At 38.4% G+C, this 16,344-nt stretch overlaps 1 protein-coding gene across 1 annotated transcript in view; it reads right to left on the reverse strand.

Annotated features, from left to right (window-relative positions):
* Positions 1 to 16,052: 16,052 nt before the first annotated feature.
* Positions 16,053 to 16,344, reverse strand: part of LOC136872644 (mitochondrial tRNA-specific 2-thiouridylase 1) — a 56,912-nt gene continuing 56,620 nt past the window's right edge. The window contains exon 8 of the mRNA XM_067146452.2: positions 16,053 to 16,294. Within this exon, the coding sequence (XP_067002553.2) occupies positions 16,178 to 16,294 (117 nt within the window). The 3' untranslated portion in view covers positions 16,053 to 16,177. The remainder of the gene's footprint in view (positions 16,295 to 16,344) is intronic.

Genomic DNA, 16,344 nt, shown 5'->3' on the forward strand with positions numbered 1-16,344 from the left:
TTTTCTGGCAGAGGGGCTAAGCAAATGTAAGGAGTCTTTTATTTTTCCCATATTCATTCGGTGACAATATTTTTACACATACTTATGCTGACTTCACTTTTCTGTTTAAATGCAGTAAATTACCTTTGTGGTGTGCCACGATGCCAAATAGCAGGTGTGAGTGACGTGAAAAATGCTCCAGAAAAAAAAATGAAAAACCAGAAGGTGTTGGAATACATTTATTTTCTCACGCAACCTATGACAAATTTTTCATACATTGAATCAAAATGAAAATCATACACTAGAGGATAGCTTGTTTATTTGGATTCAACAAAAAAATATAACTATTCATTTATTTTAGTCTTGGTTCTGGTTTAACAAATGCACATTCTTCTACTATGCTACAAAGTAAATCAATTCCTATTTCTTATACTTACAAAGAAAATTAATACATTATTCTTAAACATGCGTGAAACAGGTCAAAGTAAAATTCATACACCTTCAAGTAGTTCCTGAGCGATCTCTAATAACAAAAAGTTTTTAACAGTCAATACCTTGTAGGATACCCTTCAGTACTTTTCATGGCTCTTACACAGTTAGGCATAGATTGTACCAACTTCTCGCAATAAATTGGATCTATTTTCATCCATTCTTCACATAAAGCCATTTTCAGATCATCTTTGTTGTGTTTACTTATCGCTACTTCCAATTAATGCCATAGATTTTCTATCACATTTAAGTCTGGTGACTGTGGAGGCATCTTGGGTACTTTTGGCCAATTATACAGCAGCCACATCCATACTTTATGAGCTTTGTACTTTGGGTCGTTATCTTGATAATACAGTACTTAAACTGATCAAGTATTCCAAGCTTTTGAGCACTAGGTTGTAAATGTTCTTTGAGTATATTTACCATAGATACACATGTTGATCCATAGTCTCATCAATAAATGTCAACTCTCCTGGTCCACTAGCTGACATGTACCCCACATTTCACTACCTCCACCATGTTTGATACTTGGACGTAGATTGCTAGGTTTCAACTCTTCATTTGGTTTCCTCCAGACATTAACCTTTTCATCTGATCCAAAGAGATTATACAGTATTTGCTTTCATCTGAAAAAATAACAGACTTCCAGAAGTCAAAATATTTTTCTATATACGGTACTTCTTAATGAAGCTCAACCTTTTATTAATCTTGCTAACAAATGTTGTTTTCTTAGCTATTCGTCCATGCCTGTTACTTTTCCTTAGGATAAGTTGAATAGTTTCTGGATGTGCTCTCTTGTTGATATGTTCCTCAGCCATCACAGCCAGTTTCAGAGCACAGATGGCTGGAGTTTTCTTCACTTGTCTTAATTTCCAACGTTCCTCCGTTCCTCCCTGAGGTTGAACATTTTTCTCCCTCTCACTTTGCCTTTATTTTCAATGTTGCATGTACTTTTATATCTATTTATAACGTACTGTACAGTTGCATGACTCCTGCTTACAAGTTTACCAATTTCCCGCAGTGATTTTCCTCTCTTATGGAGAAAAAATCATCAGTTCTCTTTCTGCTTTCAAAGAATGTCCTTTTGACACCCCATGATAGCACCGGAACTTGTCTCTACTTCACAACTCTCCACAATAAACTGAATGTGGTGTCAAAACACAAACCTACAGCATTTGTACTGCACTCTTATCTGCCCACGTAGGACTGTATGAGTTTCATTTTGACGTGCCCAAGCAACATACAAAGAATCTGTTACATCTTGCTAAGTTTAGGGATACGCTAACTAGCCTGTTGTGACATAGTAATTCAAGGCATACCTTTATTCCACACATAAAATGCAAACATAAATTATTGTCCACATTTCTATTCATAAACACAATCATACTAGTTACAGTGGTGTATGAGTTTCACTTTGACTCACTGTACATATTACTGTTTGGAGAAATGGGGCACCAGCTTTTTTTTTTTTTCCTTGCATTCTTTTTGTACAGGGTAGAGTGTAGTTTTAGAGATAATAGTGTAAAGAAGCTATGCTGCTATACTAATTTTTTAGTCTGTACTTTTAAGTATTATGGTGTAAAATTAAGAGATATCAACAGAAGGCAATTTATGTAAATACTGTAGTAAAAGAAAGTTCAAAGGAATTCCATGTGAAGGATACCCCAGGTAATACATGGGCAAATACAAGATGTATAGGAAGTTACATATGTGGTTTAAGGTATGCATTCAAGTTTCAATCCAAAATCTATACTTCTTCTTCTTCTTCTTCTTCCAGATATGTTTCTGCTTATGCAGGTCGTTCATACATCTATACTATTCCATCAATTTGTTTGAAATTTGTACAGTGAAATACTTGCATTAACTTAAGGTACATATAAAAACTCCAAAATTTTGCATTAATTTCCAAAAATCATAGTTTTCTAGAAAATAGTTCAGTTTCAATTATTTTTGCGCATAATTGTTTCTAATAATACTTAAAATGCGATGAACTGAACATAATATAAGAATTTACTGGTGATAATTTTTGGATATATTTTGCATGATATTCAAAATTTTAGAACTCTTTTTTTCATATCGTACTTTTCTTTTAATTTGAAGAAACTAAGATTTTTTTTGAATTACAAAAAATGAGAAATTCATTGTGTGGAAAACTGAACTTGAATTTTGGAAGTTTATTTCAGGATTGGCTATTTCAAACCCTCCTCATGCATAAGTACTGTATGTTCCCCTTGTTGTAGTTTATTATCCTATTTTAAGTTGTTTTCTTCCTCTAAGATACCTTTCCCGTTTCTGCCTGTGTGTGCTCTGCTTTTTGGCTTTGCAGAGCCGTTCTTTATCTGCTGCCATTGCACCAGCTGCATCATATCTTTTCTTAGCACTGTTCATCTTTTGTAGCACTTGTAATTCACTCATACTGCCATAGTTATAATGGATCACAGCATTCATTCCTCCTAATCTCATATTTGTGAGTCCTACATAAGTGTCTTTGACATCAACGCCATATCATGGAATTAAATAACTCACTGCAATTTTGTGTCGATCCATGCAGACATTTTCCCTACATGAAGACATCACTCTACTGCTCAGTCTTTCATAAACTGGCTTTACTTCTTGAAAAATATCCCAAGGTATGCCTGGCTTGTATTGCTAGCTGTTGAGTTTGTTTTCAACTTTAGCTTGCTGGTAAGAGTAACTGTGTGTAGGCCTGTGGTGTGTAGTCCTCTTCTTGGTTGCTGTCAAATGGTATAAAGTTAACCAAATGCCACTGTACATTGCTTCTATGCTGGAAATACTGCTTCGAAGGGTAATGCCAAAGTAATTTTGCATTTTATCAATGACAGCACCTGAAAATTTTCCTTTTCCCCCTAGGTTTTTTTTTATCCTGTGCCAGCTTGGGAAGCACTGTTCCCAACCTCTTCTGATAATGCCCAACACATTCCAGTTTGTTTATTTGCTTCCCATTGTAAGAATCAGTCTCTAAAAAATCTGCCTGAGTATGGAAAGCTAGTGAATGCTATCGTCAAGCCACGCCCCTGAGCAGAGGAATCGTGAGTGCAGTGGTCCTTTCAAATGCAATTTACAGCCTTTCTATAAGTGTCAGATCAATGATACTTATATATTTGAAACTAGAAACTCCAGGTTTTCATAGGACATTTAAAGAAAAAAGATTATATTGACCTAAGTTGCTATTTCAAATGTGAATACATACCTTAAATGAAGAAGAGAGAGATCTATAACCTTTATTTAGGGGCTGCCTGGCTGAGGCAGTAAAGGTGTGCCCAGTTCACCTGGAAGGACGTAGGCTTGATTCCCTTGAAAAATTTTAGAAATGAGATTTACACTTCCAGAGGTGCATATGGCCCTGCGGTTCGTTCAGCTTATAACAAAAAAATAAGTACCAGGTTAATTCCTGGGGAATAAAGGCAGCTGGGCATACAGCTAACCATTCTACCCCACCAAATGCCGAGGTTAAGGATAGTGGAAACCTTCACGTTCCAACCCTTCATGAGTCTTCATGGCCTGTATGGAGAAGACTTTACTTTTCATATATAAAAATAAAGCAACCTGACAAATAATAAACAAAGAAACTTAATAACACAGAAGGAGGCAAGTGCAATTAATGATTATTTTAATAATGAATGATTATATTAATTAAAATTCCTTCTAAATAAGTATATGATTGATTGATTGATTGATTGATGTTTGTTGTTTAAAGGGGCCTAACATCGAGGTCATCGGCCCCTAATGGTACGAAATGAGACGATGATGATGATGCTTGTTGTTTGAAGGGGCCTAACTAACATCTAGGTCATCGGCTCCTAATGGTACGAAATGAAACGACAAATTAAAAACACAAAATCCTCCACTGACCACAATTCAAAACGCGAGGACGAAGAATGAATGGATGGATATGAATTTAAAACGATCAGTGGAACCGACCTACAGTGTCTCACATGAACAGAAGCTGGCATAGAATGATAGTATTACTGACCAAGGGACTGCCTCTATAGCACGATACTGAAACAATGAGGCTTATAGTCAAAAGGGGTCCAAAATCCAAGTCATCTGCCCCTTAATGGTACTTATCGCTAGAAAAATAGAACCATGGTATTTGTCATGTTGCGGTACTAATCAAGAGTAGCATAGACTCACGGTAATCCACACATTATGGTACTACTCACAGGTAATGAAATTCGCACATGTATTACAGACTAATGTGTTTCGCACATTGCGGCGCCCTTGACAGGCAACGCAAACCTATGGTGTTCATCCCCTAAGTGTACTAACCACAGGGACTTGTACTATCCCGTGGTGTTACTCATATAGTGGGTACTAATCACAGGCAAGCCAGAACTATGGGTTCCTTCATCCCACGGTGTTGCTCATATAGTGCTACTAAGCATAGGTACTGTAAAAGCCGTCGAGTCCTCGTTTGCTACTAATTACAAACCTATTTGGTACCCAACATAGTGGTACTACGTGCAAGTAAAACAAATCTATGGTGTTCCCCGCATGGTGGTACTAATCACAAGTAGTTTCATGGTACTAATTTGATTATCCCTTGGTCGCCCCTTTTAGTCGTCTCTTACGACAGGCAGAGGATACTGTGGGTGAATTCTTCGCCTGCGTCTCCCCCCCACAGGGGGTAGACAAAGAGAAAAAAGAAGAAAGAAGTAGGGATCCGTCACTTCGAAAAATGAAATAACGGACGAAGAAAGACAAGGGCACGAATGGCATGAAAATGAAAGACTCCCTAGGCCTCGAATGTACTAATACCGTCGGAGTCGGAAAAGAACAAGAGTTGACCAAGGGAGGTCAGACAGGATAGATGAAAGTGAGGAGCCTGGCACAAGTAAGTGGAAGCAATGCTAGGACTCAGCTAAGGACCCCGTGGTTGCCAACCCAAGCTTCCAAGTCGAGAGCCCCTGGGGCCCCTTTTAGTCGCCTCTTACGATAGGTAGGGGATACCGTGGGTGTATTCTTCGTCTGCATCCCCCACCCACAGGGGGTCTAATAAGTATAGAGGAAAGGACTATATGGATAGTAAAGCTAAAGAACTGTTAGCTAATACTAATATCAGAGGCATGGAGGGGAAAGTTTAAGTTGAGATGTGTTTCATTGGAGAAGGTTATCAAAACTGCTAGTAAAGTAAATAATTCTAGAAGTGAGTATTATTTTGGCTTGTCTAATAATATTATCCAAGAAGTTGCAGGAAGATTGTGGTAATAATCTGGAAAAGCTAGGTCAAGCAGCACGGAAACCTTTCTGGGCCCTAATAAAGAATCTCAGAAAGGGAGGGGAAAAAGGAAATCAATAGTGTTTTGGGTAAATCAGGTGAACTCATAATAGATCCTAGGGAATTACTGACACTGGATAGGTCAAAGGAATATTTTGAAAATCATCTCAACACAAAAGGAAATCTTCCTGGTGATATCGCGAACAACAGATCTCACGATGTTAGTGAAATTACGCTTGAGAAAGTGGAAAGGATGGTAAATAAACTTCATTGCCATAAAGCAGCAGGAATAGATGAAATTAGACCTGAAATGGTGAAATATTGTGGGAAGACAGGGATGAAATGGCTTCATAGAGTAATAAGATTAGCATGCAGTGTTAGTAAGGTACCTTCTGATTAGTTGAAAGCAGTAATTGCACCTATCTATAAGCAAGGGGAACAGGAACAGGAGGGATTGCAACAGCTATTGAGGTATCTCACTGATAAGTATACCAGGCAAGATGTTCACTGGGATTTTGGAAGGGAGAGGGCAATCAATGGTTGAGAGAAAGTGGGATGAAAACCAGTGTGGTTTCAGACCCCGGAGGGGCTATCAGGATCAGATTTTCAGTATGCAGCAGGTAATTGAAAAATGCTACGAGAGGAACAGACAGTTATGTTTATGTTTTGTAGACCTAGAGAAGGCACATGACAGAGTACTGAGGGAAAAGGATGTTCGCCTTGCTGGGGGCTATGGAATTAATGGTAGATTATTAAAATAAATCAAAGACATTTATGAAGACAATTGGGAACATGCATCATTTTCAAAAATATTTTTTTTGAAAAGTACACCAATGAAATAGTACGTAAACGTATTACATTGTGGTATGTTGCCTTGTTTTCTACCATTAAAAAAATATTTAATAGTGCCTTTCCGCAAGGAGAGTGAAACGGCCTCTGACGTAAGCGGCGCGCTATGACGTCACAATCCAGTACCGCATGGAGCTCTACCAGCCGTTGTGCATCAGCCGTTGCTAAAAGCCGATTGTTTATTATTCATGATCGCGAATAACTTCGAAATGACAGAAGAAACGTTCAAAACAGCACAGTCAGACAATCTACCATGTGTAGATGTCATCATTCTTGAAAAATGTGACTGTTGTGGCCGCAGAAATTTGCGGATAACAAGCAAGTTTGTAAGTGGCGTCTTTTATATACGTGCAATGTACTGTAACCCATAGTATTAGGATAACAACGAACCTGGATAGATATCACATCACTTTCAACATTTCCTTCTAGACTGATTCCCCTATTAAAGAATAACATTACATTTTCGGGCTTTCAGCATTAGTAAAGTAAGAAATCATATTTCAGCACTAACAAACATATAGGTAGCATTATAGTACTAGTCCGCTTCTGTGGTGTAGTGGTTAATGTGTGTCACTCCCGGAGGCCCGGTTTCGATTCCCGGCTCTGCCACGAAAGTTGAAAACAAATAGTACGAGGGCTGGAACGGGCTCTACTCAGCCTCGGGAGGTCAACTGAGTAGAACGGTTTCGAATGCCACCTCAGCCATCCTCGAAGTGGTTTTTCGTATTTTCCTACTTCTCCTCCAGGCACCTAAGGCCACGGCCGTTTCCTTCCCTCTTCCTTGTCTATCCCTTCCGATCCTCCCATCCTCCAACAATGCCCCTGTTGAGCCTAACAGGTGAGGCCGCCTGAGGGAGGTAATGGCCTTCCTCATCAGTTGCATCACCATACTCAAAGTCTCACGTTCCAGAACACTGTCCTTGAAGTGGTAGAGGTGAAATCCCTCGCTGAGTCCGAGAGAAAACCAACCCTGAAGGATAAACTGATTAAGAAAGAAAGAAAGAAGGAAAGAAAGAAAGATCATAGTACTAAAGAGCTATGATCTATCATTCCACCCCCCCAAAAAAAATATTTATGGTTGGGACAACTGGCCTACCCACTTCCGGGGCCCATGAAAGAGAATTAAATATCTTTGTGGAGGGAAAAAATTAAACATGATAAAGATAAATATGACTTCATCTAGTTTTCACAAGTCGGGCTGAGTGGTTCAGACGGTTGAGGTGCTGGCCTTCTGACCCCAACTTGGCAGGTTCGATCCTGGTTCAGTCCGGTGGTAGTTGAAGGTGCTCAAATACGTCAGCCTCGTGTCGGTAGATTTACTGGCACGTAAAAGAACTCCTGCAGGACTAAATTCCTGCACATCGGCGTCTCCCAAAAATCGTAGAAGTAGTTAGCGGGGCGTGAAGACAATAACATTAATTGCATCTGGCTTTTAACAAGCTGAGCATATCAGGAAAGAAAAGTGTCCTGGTGACATTTTAGTCGCTCAATACAGGAATGTCTGTGGGTGCTGTGACTTTTACTTTTTTTCTTCTGTTTGCTTTACGTCACACCGTCACATATAGGTCTTATGGCGACGATGGGACAGCAAAGGCCTAGGAATGGGAACAAAGCGGCCGTGGCCTTAGGCACAGCCTCAGCATTTGCCTGGTGTGAAAATGGGAAACCACGCAAAACCATCTTCAGGGCTGCCGGCAGTGGGGTTCAAAACCCACTATCTCCCGGATGCGAGCTCACAGCTGCGCGCTCCTAACCGCACGGCCAACTCGCGCAGTATTTTTACCCTTCGGTTTATTGACTTGGCTTGTATAACCTAAAACTTTGGCTAAGTAGGATAATATTTTAAACACCTACATCACTATTTTCAGCTGTGTGCAATTATGTTATTTATTTCATTAATATTATGATAATTATTATAATTGAGCGTTGTTAACTTATAAGACAAGCATTGGTTTTGTGTAGTTATACGTTTGTTAAATTCACGTTGTTTCCTTTCATGATGTACACGCCTATTCTTTGTTACATTATAGAGTATTTAGATATAGCCTAAATTTCTTTACCAATTAAGCTCTTCAATAAAGACATACATAACTGTCCCATGCCAAGATATATTGGTAGAATTAGAGCTGTCAAAATGGCTCATAACCCCTTTGATTTATTATCTTGACATGGATCACCCAAAACATAGGTTAGGTTTGGAGAATACTTTAATAATCAGCATTATTTAATGCACTGTTTATTACTTTCATATTCCAAGATGTAATTGAAGCATTTAAATAAAGCATAATACATTAAAATTTAAAGTTTTACCACTAGAACAGCTGACATGGAAAAGTGATTTGAAAATTCAAACAAATTCATCTTACGTTAAAATCTTCAAAAAAAAAAACTGTAGACTTTTCCGATATATCACCAGCATTTCTCCGGCTCGCCAAAATCCATTTCTGCCTAGTTTTAGCGTCTTTGGAACATTTATAAACAATTTGTTTGGTATGGTATGCGATGTGCTATTGCACATCGGAACTCTACACCATTTATAAGTTTTCTGCCTCACTGTCTGCGCAGGATTCATTTTAAGTCTAAAATATACCACTCAGATTATTATCCAATGTATAGACCTCGAATTTAACCATACCAGACACTAACATAAAGTAGAAATACGCGAAGTGTATCCTGCTTCTCACAGCACACTATGTGTTATTTCGTCTGCTAATTCAGTCAACCTGTACGATGACGTCAGACCAATGAGATCGCGTACTTGCGTGACGTGACATTTTCGTAGATTTTTATCATGTTTGGAGTTATTATTTGTACATTCTGATCCTATTTTTGAATTCTGCATGAAATTTTGAATCAGATTAGCATATTTTTAATTAAAACCCCGGATCATGCATGTTCCCTATTGGGCTGCAATGAGGATTGATGGTAGAATGAGTCCTTGGTTCAAGGTACTTACAGGGGTTAGAGAAGGCTGTAATCTTTCACCTTTGTTGTTCATAGTTTATATGGCTCATCTGATGAAAGGTATTAAGTGGCAGCATGGGCGCCCATATGACAGTTTGTAGGGGGGGGGGGCAGAGCTTGGGGTACGTAGTAGTTTTAATATTTGGGAAGATAAATGGCGACTTGTATTCTGTCTGTTGGTGGGAGACAGTTCTATCACTTCTACATAATACTGACTTTTAAATCATTTTCTTGAAAGGAAAACACCTGACTACATTAGATTTTTGCCTTTCCCTGAGAGCTGGGGGGAAGGGGGGGGGGGCCTAACCTTTCCCCCGTGTATGGGCGCGCTTGAGTGGCAGGGAGGGATTCAATTAGGTGAAAATATAGTAAGCAGTTTGGCCTATGCTAACGACTTGGTCTTAATGATGATAGACTGAGCCAAAAGTGTGCACTTGAAAATAGGTGCAATGAGTATGGTATGTAAATTAGCCTTTCCAAGACTAAACTGATGTCAGTAGGTAAGAAATCCAAGAGAACTGAATGTCAGATTCAGGATACAAAGCTGGAACAGGTAGATAATTTCAAGTACAGTATTTAGGATGTGGGTTCTCTCAGGATGGTAGTATAAGTGAAACTGAATCAAGATGCATAAAGCTAATGCACTTAGCATGCAGTTGTGATCAACAGTATTCTGTAAGAAGGAAGTCAGCTCCCAGATGAAACTATCCTTAAAGCGATTTGTTTTCAGGCCAACTATGCTTTACGGCTTTATGGGAGTGAAAGCTGGGTGGACTCTGGATATCTTATTCATAAGTAACAGACATAAAAGTAGCTTAGTACCTTACTATTGAACAAAAGGTACAGAATTAAAACTAATGCTTTCGTGCTTGGAAAAAAATGCAATAAATGGCTGTTATTGACAATGATGCATCATACCCGAAGAGAATTGTGTCAGGAGTGCCTTGGAGTTATCTTTTAGGGCCATTTTTATTTATTTATTTATTGTAGTAATGAAAATGTTTTTCACAAAATGTTACATGCATAACAGTATCATATGCAGATGATGCCACTTTTTTGACAGTTGGAAACAACATTGAAAATTTATGAAGGAGCAAAAAAATTATAATCGACCAAGCAGTTATGTGGTTTAATGTCAACAGTTTAGTGAGTAATGAGGAAAAGACTGATAATACAATTTTTAAATGAAGATGTAATGATATTGTTAACAAATCAGTGAAATTATTAGGCATTTACTTAGACAGCAAGTTAAATTGGGAATAACACATCAATAGTACATGTAAAAAATTATCAAGAATAATATTTTTACTACATAAAATATTCTCTATCAGCTACAATATGTTGTTCACTGCTTGTCAGCTAGAGAATATTTTTATATCTTGATAAAGTCATGCTTCTGCCACCGCTCATTTTAAATTTCAACATTTTCCTTTTTTGACAAGAACTCACAAGCTACTTTCTAGAATAGAGAACTTCATAAGTTGGTTCTTATTCAGATGTTGACAATATTTATTAGGTGAAGCACAACTTCAAACAGAATGAACATTTTACTGTATTTATACAATATAGTATATTACAGATTTGTTAACATTCAAAGGACTATGGACCCAATTTAAACATTTGTTTTCAGGTTACAACATTATGACTCTGCTCTCATGAAGTTAAAAAAAAAAACACATTAAATATACTATATCCAATGTAACATTCCTGTAGTTTTAGAAAAATATACGTTTTGTTTTATTACAACATTTAATGTAGCTAAAGATGGCCCAAAGAGGCCAAAACATGTCCTACTAACTGTGTAACAATTTTTGAAACTTAAAAAATTGTACATAAATGTGGTGTGGGTGATTATTGTCTTAAGAGGAAGTACAAGTACAACTGGGCAACCACCCTCTATTAACACTAATCAGAGGGAAAAATTGAAGGGGTCCGATACTTCGGAAAGAGAAGGTATCAGCCAAGGAAAGATGAGGGCCATAAAGAGTGTGAAAATGGCAGACTCCCTAGGCCTCAATACCTAATACCACTGGGGTTGGAAAAGAACAAGAATTGAGCATGGGAAGTCAGATATAATAGATGAAAGTGAGGAGCCTGGCACAAGCAAGTGGAAGCAATCTCAAGACTCAACTAAGGGCCCCGTGGTTGGTAACACATGTGCTCATTGGGCCCCTTAACAGTCGCCTCTTACAACAGGCAGTGGGTTCCATGGGTGTTATTCTACCACCCCCACCCACAGGGGTTATATAAATGTAGTTGTACTGACTGGGTGGACAATTACCATTACCATTGTTTATATCACTGTAAACTGTCAATACGGAATTATGGTGAAATTCATTGTATGCAATTACAATTACTTAGTATGTTTATATACTGCAACATTTTATATACAAAGGAAAATTTCTAAAGTATCATTATTGAAGTGATGTACATGACCATAGTACTAGGCAAATATATAAATTAGATACACAATATGTGCATCTAAAAAAAACCACAATTTTTATGACTATTTAGGTATAAGTATTTTGAATGAACTACCAAGAGAAGCAAACCATGTTCATTACTTAGGTTTATGAATAGGACAATGATGATGATGATGCTTATTGCTTAAAGCGGCCTAACATCTAGGTCATCAGCTCCTAGGACAAAAGACTAGTTGTTAAAAAATCCATTTTATTCTTGAGATAAATTTTATCTATGTGACAAAAAAAAAGTAGATCGATATTTTTCATTTTTCTATATATAAGATCTATATGACAAACAGAAAAATAGTTTTCGTGTATTTTATGTCTTTCTATTTTACCATTTCATGAAGTCTATTTCATGTATTCATGTTCAATGACTAATGAAACCTCTATTTTATTCTATTCAATGATGAGGAAATAAGCATCCTCTGCAGTCCAATAAGATACTTAATTGACAATGACGTCAGTATAATTCTGTGTAATTTTATCATTACAACATGACAGATGTCACCTTAATGATTAAATATTGTATACATAATTGTATAGAAATCAGTTGTTTACCTAACTTTTTCCTGAACATTTCCAAAGAACTTGGAAATTTATCGAACATTTCCCTTGATAATTTTTTCCAATCCCTTACTCCTCATTCCATAAATGAAAATTTGCCCCAATTTGTCCTCTTGAATTCCAACTTTATCTTCATACTATGATCTTTTCTACTTCTAAAAGCTCCGCTCAACCTTATTCGTCTACTTATGTCTTTCCACGTCAACTCTCCACTGACAGCTCGAAACATACCACATATATAATAGAAATATAAATGGTCCGTTATTGGACATTATTTTCCAGCCAAATCATTCCTGATTGCCAGCGTTTCGCTCCAGTGTGCTAAGTTGGGCTCATCAGTCGGTAAATAGCTCACCCACCAAGACGCATGGCTAGTGCATACCGACAAGGCCACTGTGTAGGCTACTTGGAACCACTGGCAGTGCCATTGCACTATGAGAGACTTTGTCTCATTACCAAAAATTGATGCCTGCCAGGCCATCAGATGATATAGATGTCGATTCCCATAGGGAACCTGAAATATTTGTCCCGAATGAAGATTGATATTATAGATGTACTCATTCACAATCACGGTCACCAGGCAGGCTTAGAATAAGTTATTTATTTTGTTGTACTAATGCCGGAGGGAAATTATTCTTGTAAATAGTGTTGATCACATGTGTTTAGTGCCTGCCTTTATATTATTTTGTAGATCTTGGTAGTAGATTGTTCTGCGCTATATGAGTACATTGTTTATTTTCTTATAGTGGGAAATAGTAAAGACAGAAGGCATTATGTACATTTATGTTTGCATGGACATGTGTTGTTCATTTTGTATATTTTGTATATTTTCGAAAACTCATCAATATACACTCATGTTCATAAAAGACAGAACACCTTGAAAGACTAGAGATAGGAAGTTCATATTCACAGGACATGTTCATTAGTATGTTCTGCAGAAACGATTAGCATTTCAGTCGCCTAGGTTCAGCATGTGACCTGTTGCCTAGTAGGCACTGGGTCCTCCATGGGCACTGATAACTTGTTCCATGTGTATAAGGCACGGATGGTGTCCTGGGGGTATAGCCATCCATGCTACATTCACCTAGTTCCACGGCTCATTTTTGGTGGTTGGCATTGGGTCACAGTGCCGCATCCGTCGTTCCACCATATCCCACACATTTTCGATTGGCGATGAGTCTGGTGATCGGACAGACCAGGACAATAGTCTGACATCCTGTGACAACAAGAAGGCATGTGTTCATGCAGCAACATGTGGTCACACATTTTACTGCTGAAATATGGCGCCTGGGGTGTTGTGCAGAAAGGGTATGGCTATGGGTCGCAGGACGTCACTCACGTAGGTCAGATTGGTCACGGTGCCCTGGACACGCACAAACTGTGATTTGTGGTTGTAACCAATAGCACCCCACACAATAAGGAATTGAGTTAGTGCTGTATGTCTTGTGCGAATGCAGTCAATGTGATACCTCTCACCCTGTCTGCGGCGAACCAAAATGTGGCAATCATCTTCAAACAAACAGAACCTGGATTCACCTGAAAACACTATCTGCTGCCATTCCTGTCCCTAGTGATGTCATTCCATCCACCACTGCAGTCTAGCATGTTTATGCACATTAGTCAAAGGTAGGTGGAGAAGTGGACGACACGCCGGTAACCCAGACCATAATAAACAGCGACGGACTGTCACTCCCAATAGTGTACAATGTGTTACACTGTTCCGCCAGAGCTGAGCACGCAGATCTATCCTACAATGGCATTCGAATAAGGTGTCGATTTTCTCAGGGGGGGGGGGGGGTCAGGGTAGTGCGACCAGACCCATCTCGTCGTGTTCTACGGCCTTCTGTGAACCATTCTGTAAACACCCGTTGCACTGTCAACACACTTCGTCCCACATGAGCAGTAATTTCCTGGATGGATGCATCACGTTCTGTCGTGCCAATAATGCACCCTCTTTCAAACTTACGGTACGATTCTCGCATATGTCTGCGAGGCATCCTGCACATGTGCTCAAGTCACCTACCAGTCGGTGGTGGTGCACCAAGATATCGAGGTGGACCTTGAACCTGAGGGCCGACACGGTTCAAATGCTAATCATTTCTTCAGAACATACTAATGCACATGTCCTGTGAATATGAACTTCCTATCTCTAGTCTTTCAAGGTGTTCTGGTTTTTATGAACATGAGTGTATTTGCATTGAGTTTGAACCAGAGACCATCTACAATCTACAGCAAACATATCTAGGATCTTCATGTCACGGGTTAATGATTTCAATTAGTTTTGATAGTAATGCGCATGCTGTGATGTGACTCATATTTTATGGATATCCTTTTGCATTTATCCATTTAGGTACGTGAAGGGTAGAGTCAGTGATTTCTGAACAGAGAGAATGGAAACGTGAGTGGAGGACAAGAGAAAGTCTCCCATGATCTAACCTAGCAAATGCCTTAGATAGGTCAATTGCGATACAGTCCATTTGACCTCCTGAATCAAAGATGTCTGCTATATCTTGCTAGAATTCTACAAGTTGAGCTTCAGTGCATAACCTTTCCTAAACCCGAACTACCTTCTATCAAACCAGTTTATTAATTTTTCAAACATGTCTAATATGGTATAATCAGCCCTGGAAGAGGGCTTTCTTCACAGCCAACTGACTAAATTCATGCAGTAGAACTGTCAATTTTGTAGGGAGCAGTAAATGCAGTTTTCTCAACCTCTCTACCCTGCTGCCTACCAACAACCAAAGTTGTATAATATACCAATAAAGAATGAGGCAGCATTATTGGCACCATTTTATATGGTATGGACACCATTCATGTCAGAGGAAAACATTGTATCTTCAGTTAGGAAGAGGAAAGTAGGAAGAGGAAAGTAGGGAAGTTGCTGTTAGAAGAAAACTACTCAAAAATTTTAAATGTGGTAGAACTCAACCGGATAACATCCACAATAACCAAGAACATATTTTAAACAAACATTAGGAAGTGAAGAAGAGATAAATGAAGTACAGAGAAGTGAACAATTTCCTTTTTATACCACTGGCTTAAGTATGCATGTACCATGAAGCTGACTGTTGTCAGTATAGAGTAATAATTTTTTAAAGAATGCTATTGGTTCTGTGACCCACTAACTACTTTTACAACAAACCTAACAACACGAGGCTGATGTAGGTATTCAAGTATTTGAGTACCTTCAAATACCACCAGAGTCAAGATTGAATCTGCCATCTTGAGCTCCGAAGGCCAGTGGTAAACTGTATGAGATGTCCAGCCAGCATATACAGTAATAATATAACATTTATTTTCTTATTCCAGTAACATAACCTTCATATAGTGGCCACTTGTTCTAATGGTCATTTCCTCGAAGAAGAAGAAGAAGAAGAAGAAGAAGAAGAAGAAGAAGAAGAAGAAGAAGAAGAAGAAGAAGAAGAAGAAGAAGAAGAAGAAGGTCATGACCCTTTAAGTTTTACTATATTTGGATCAGTATTATACTTTTCTCCCCATTATGTATCTCCCGTAACCTTTACTCGTTTTAACTGTCTCCAATTCATCGGATAATGAACTATGCAATTCTTGCTTTATCAGTGAAGAAATATAACACTTTTCTCTTATCTAAACACAGCTAAGGCTATGAGTACAACCTATATTCTTCCTGTACACTCTTTCCAAGAGAAAATAATGAAGGCCCAGGGTTGGTTATTCTTGCACTTCCAAGGCATTCCTGTCCTAAGTAGAAAACTGCATACTGTTGGAAAAGAGAATTAACACATCAGACATGTTAATAGATCACAAAAC

This window comes from Anabrus simplex, chromosome 4 (genome assembly GCF_040414725.1).
Source record: "Anabrus simplex isolate iqAnaSimp1 chromosome 4, ASM4041472v1, whole genome shotgun sequence".
NCBI lineage: Eukaryota > Metazoa > Arthropoda > Insecta > Orthoptera > Tettigoniidae > Anabrus > Anabrus simplex.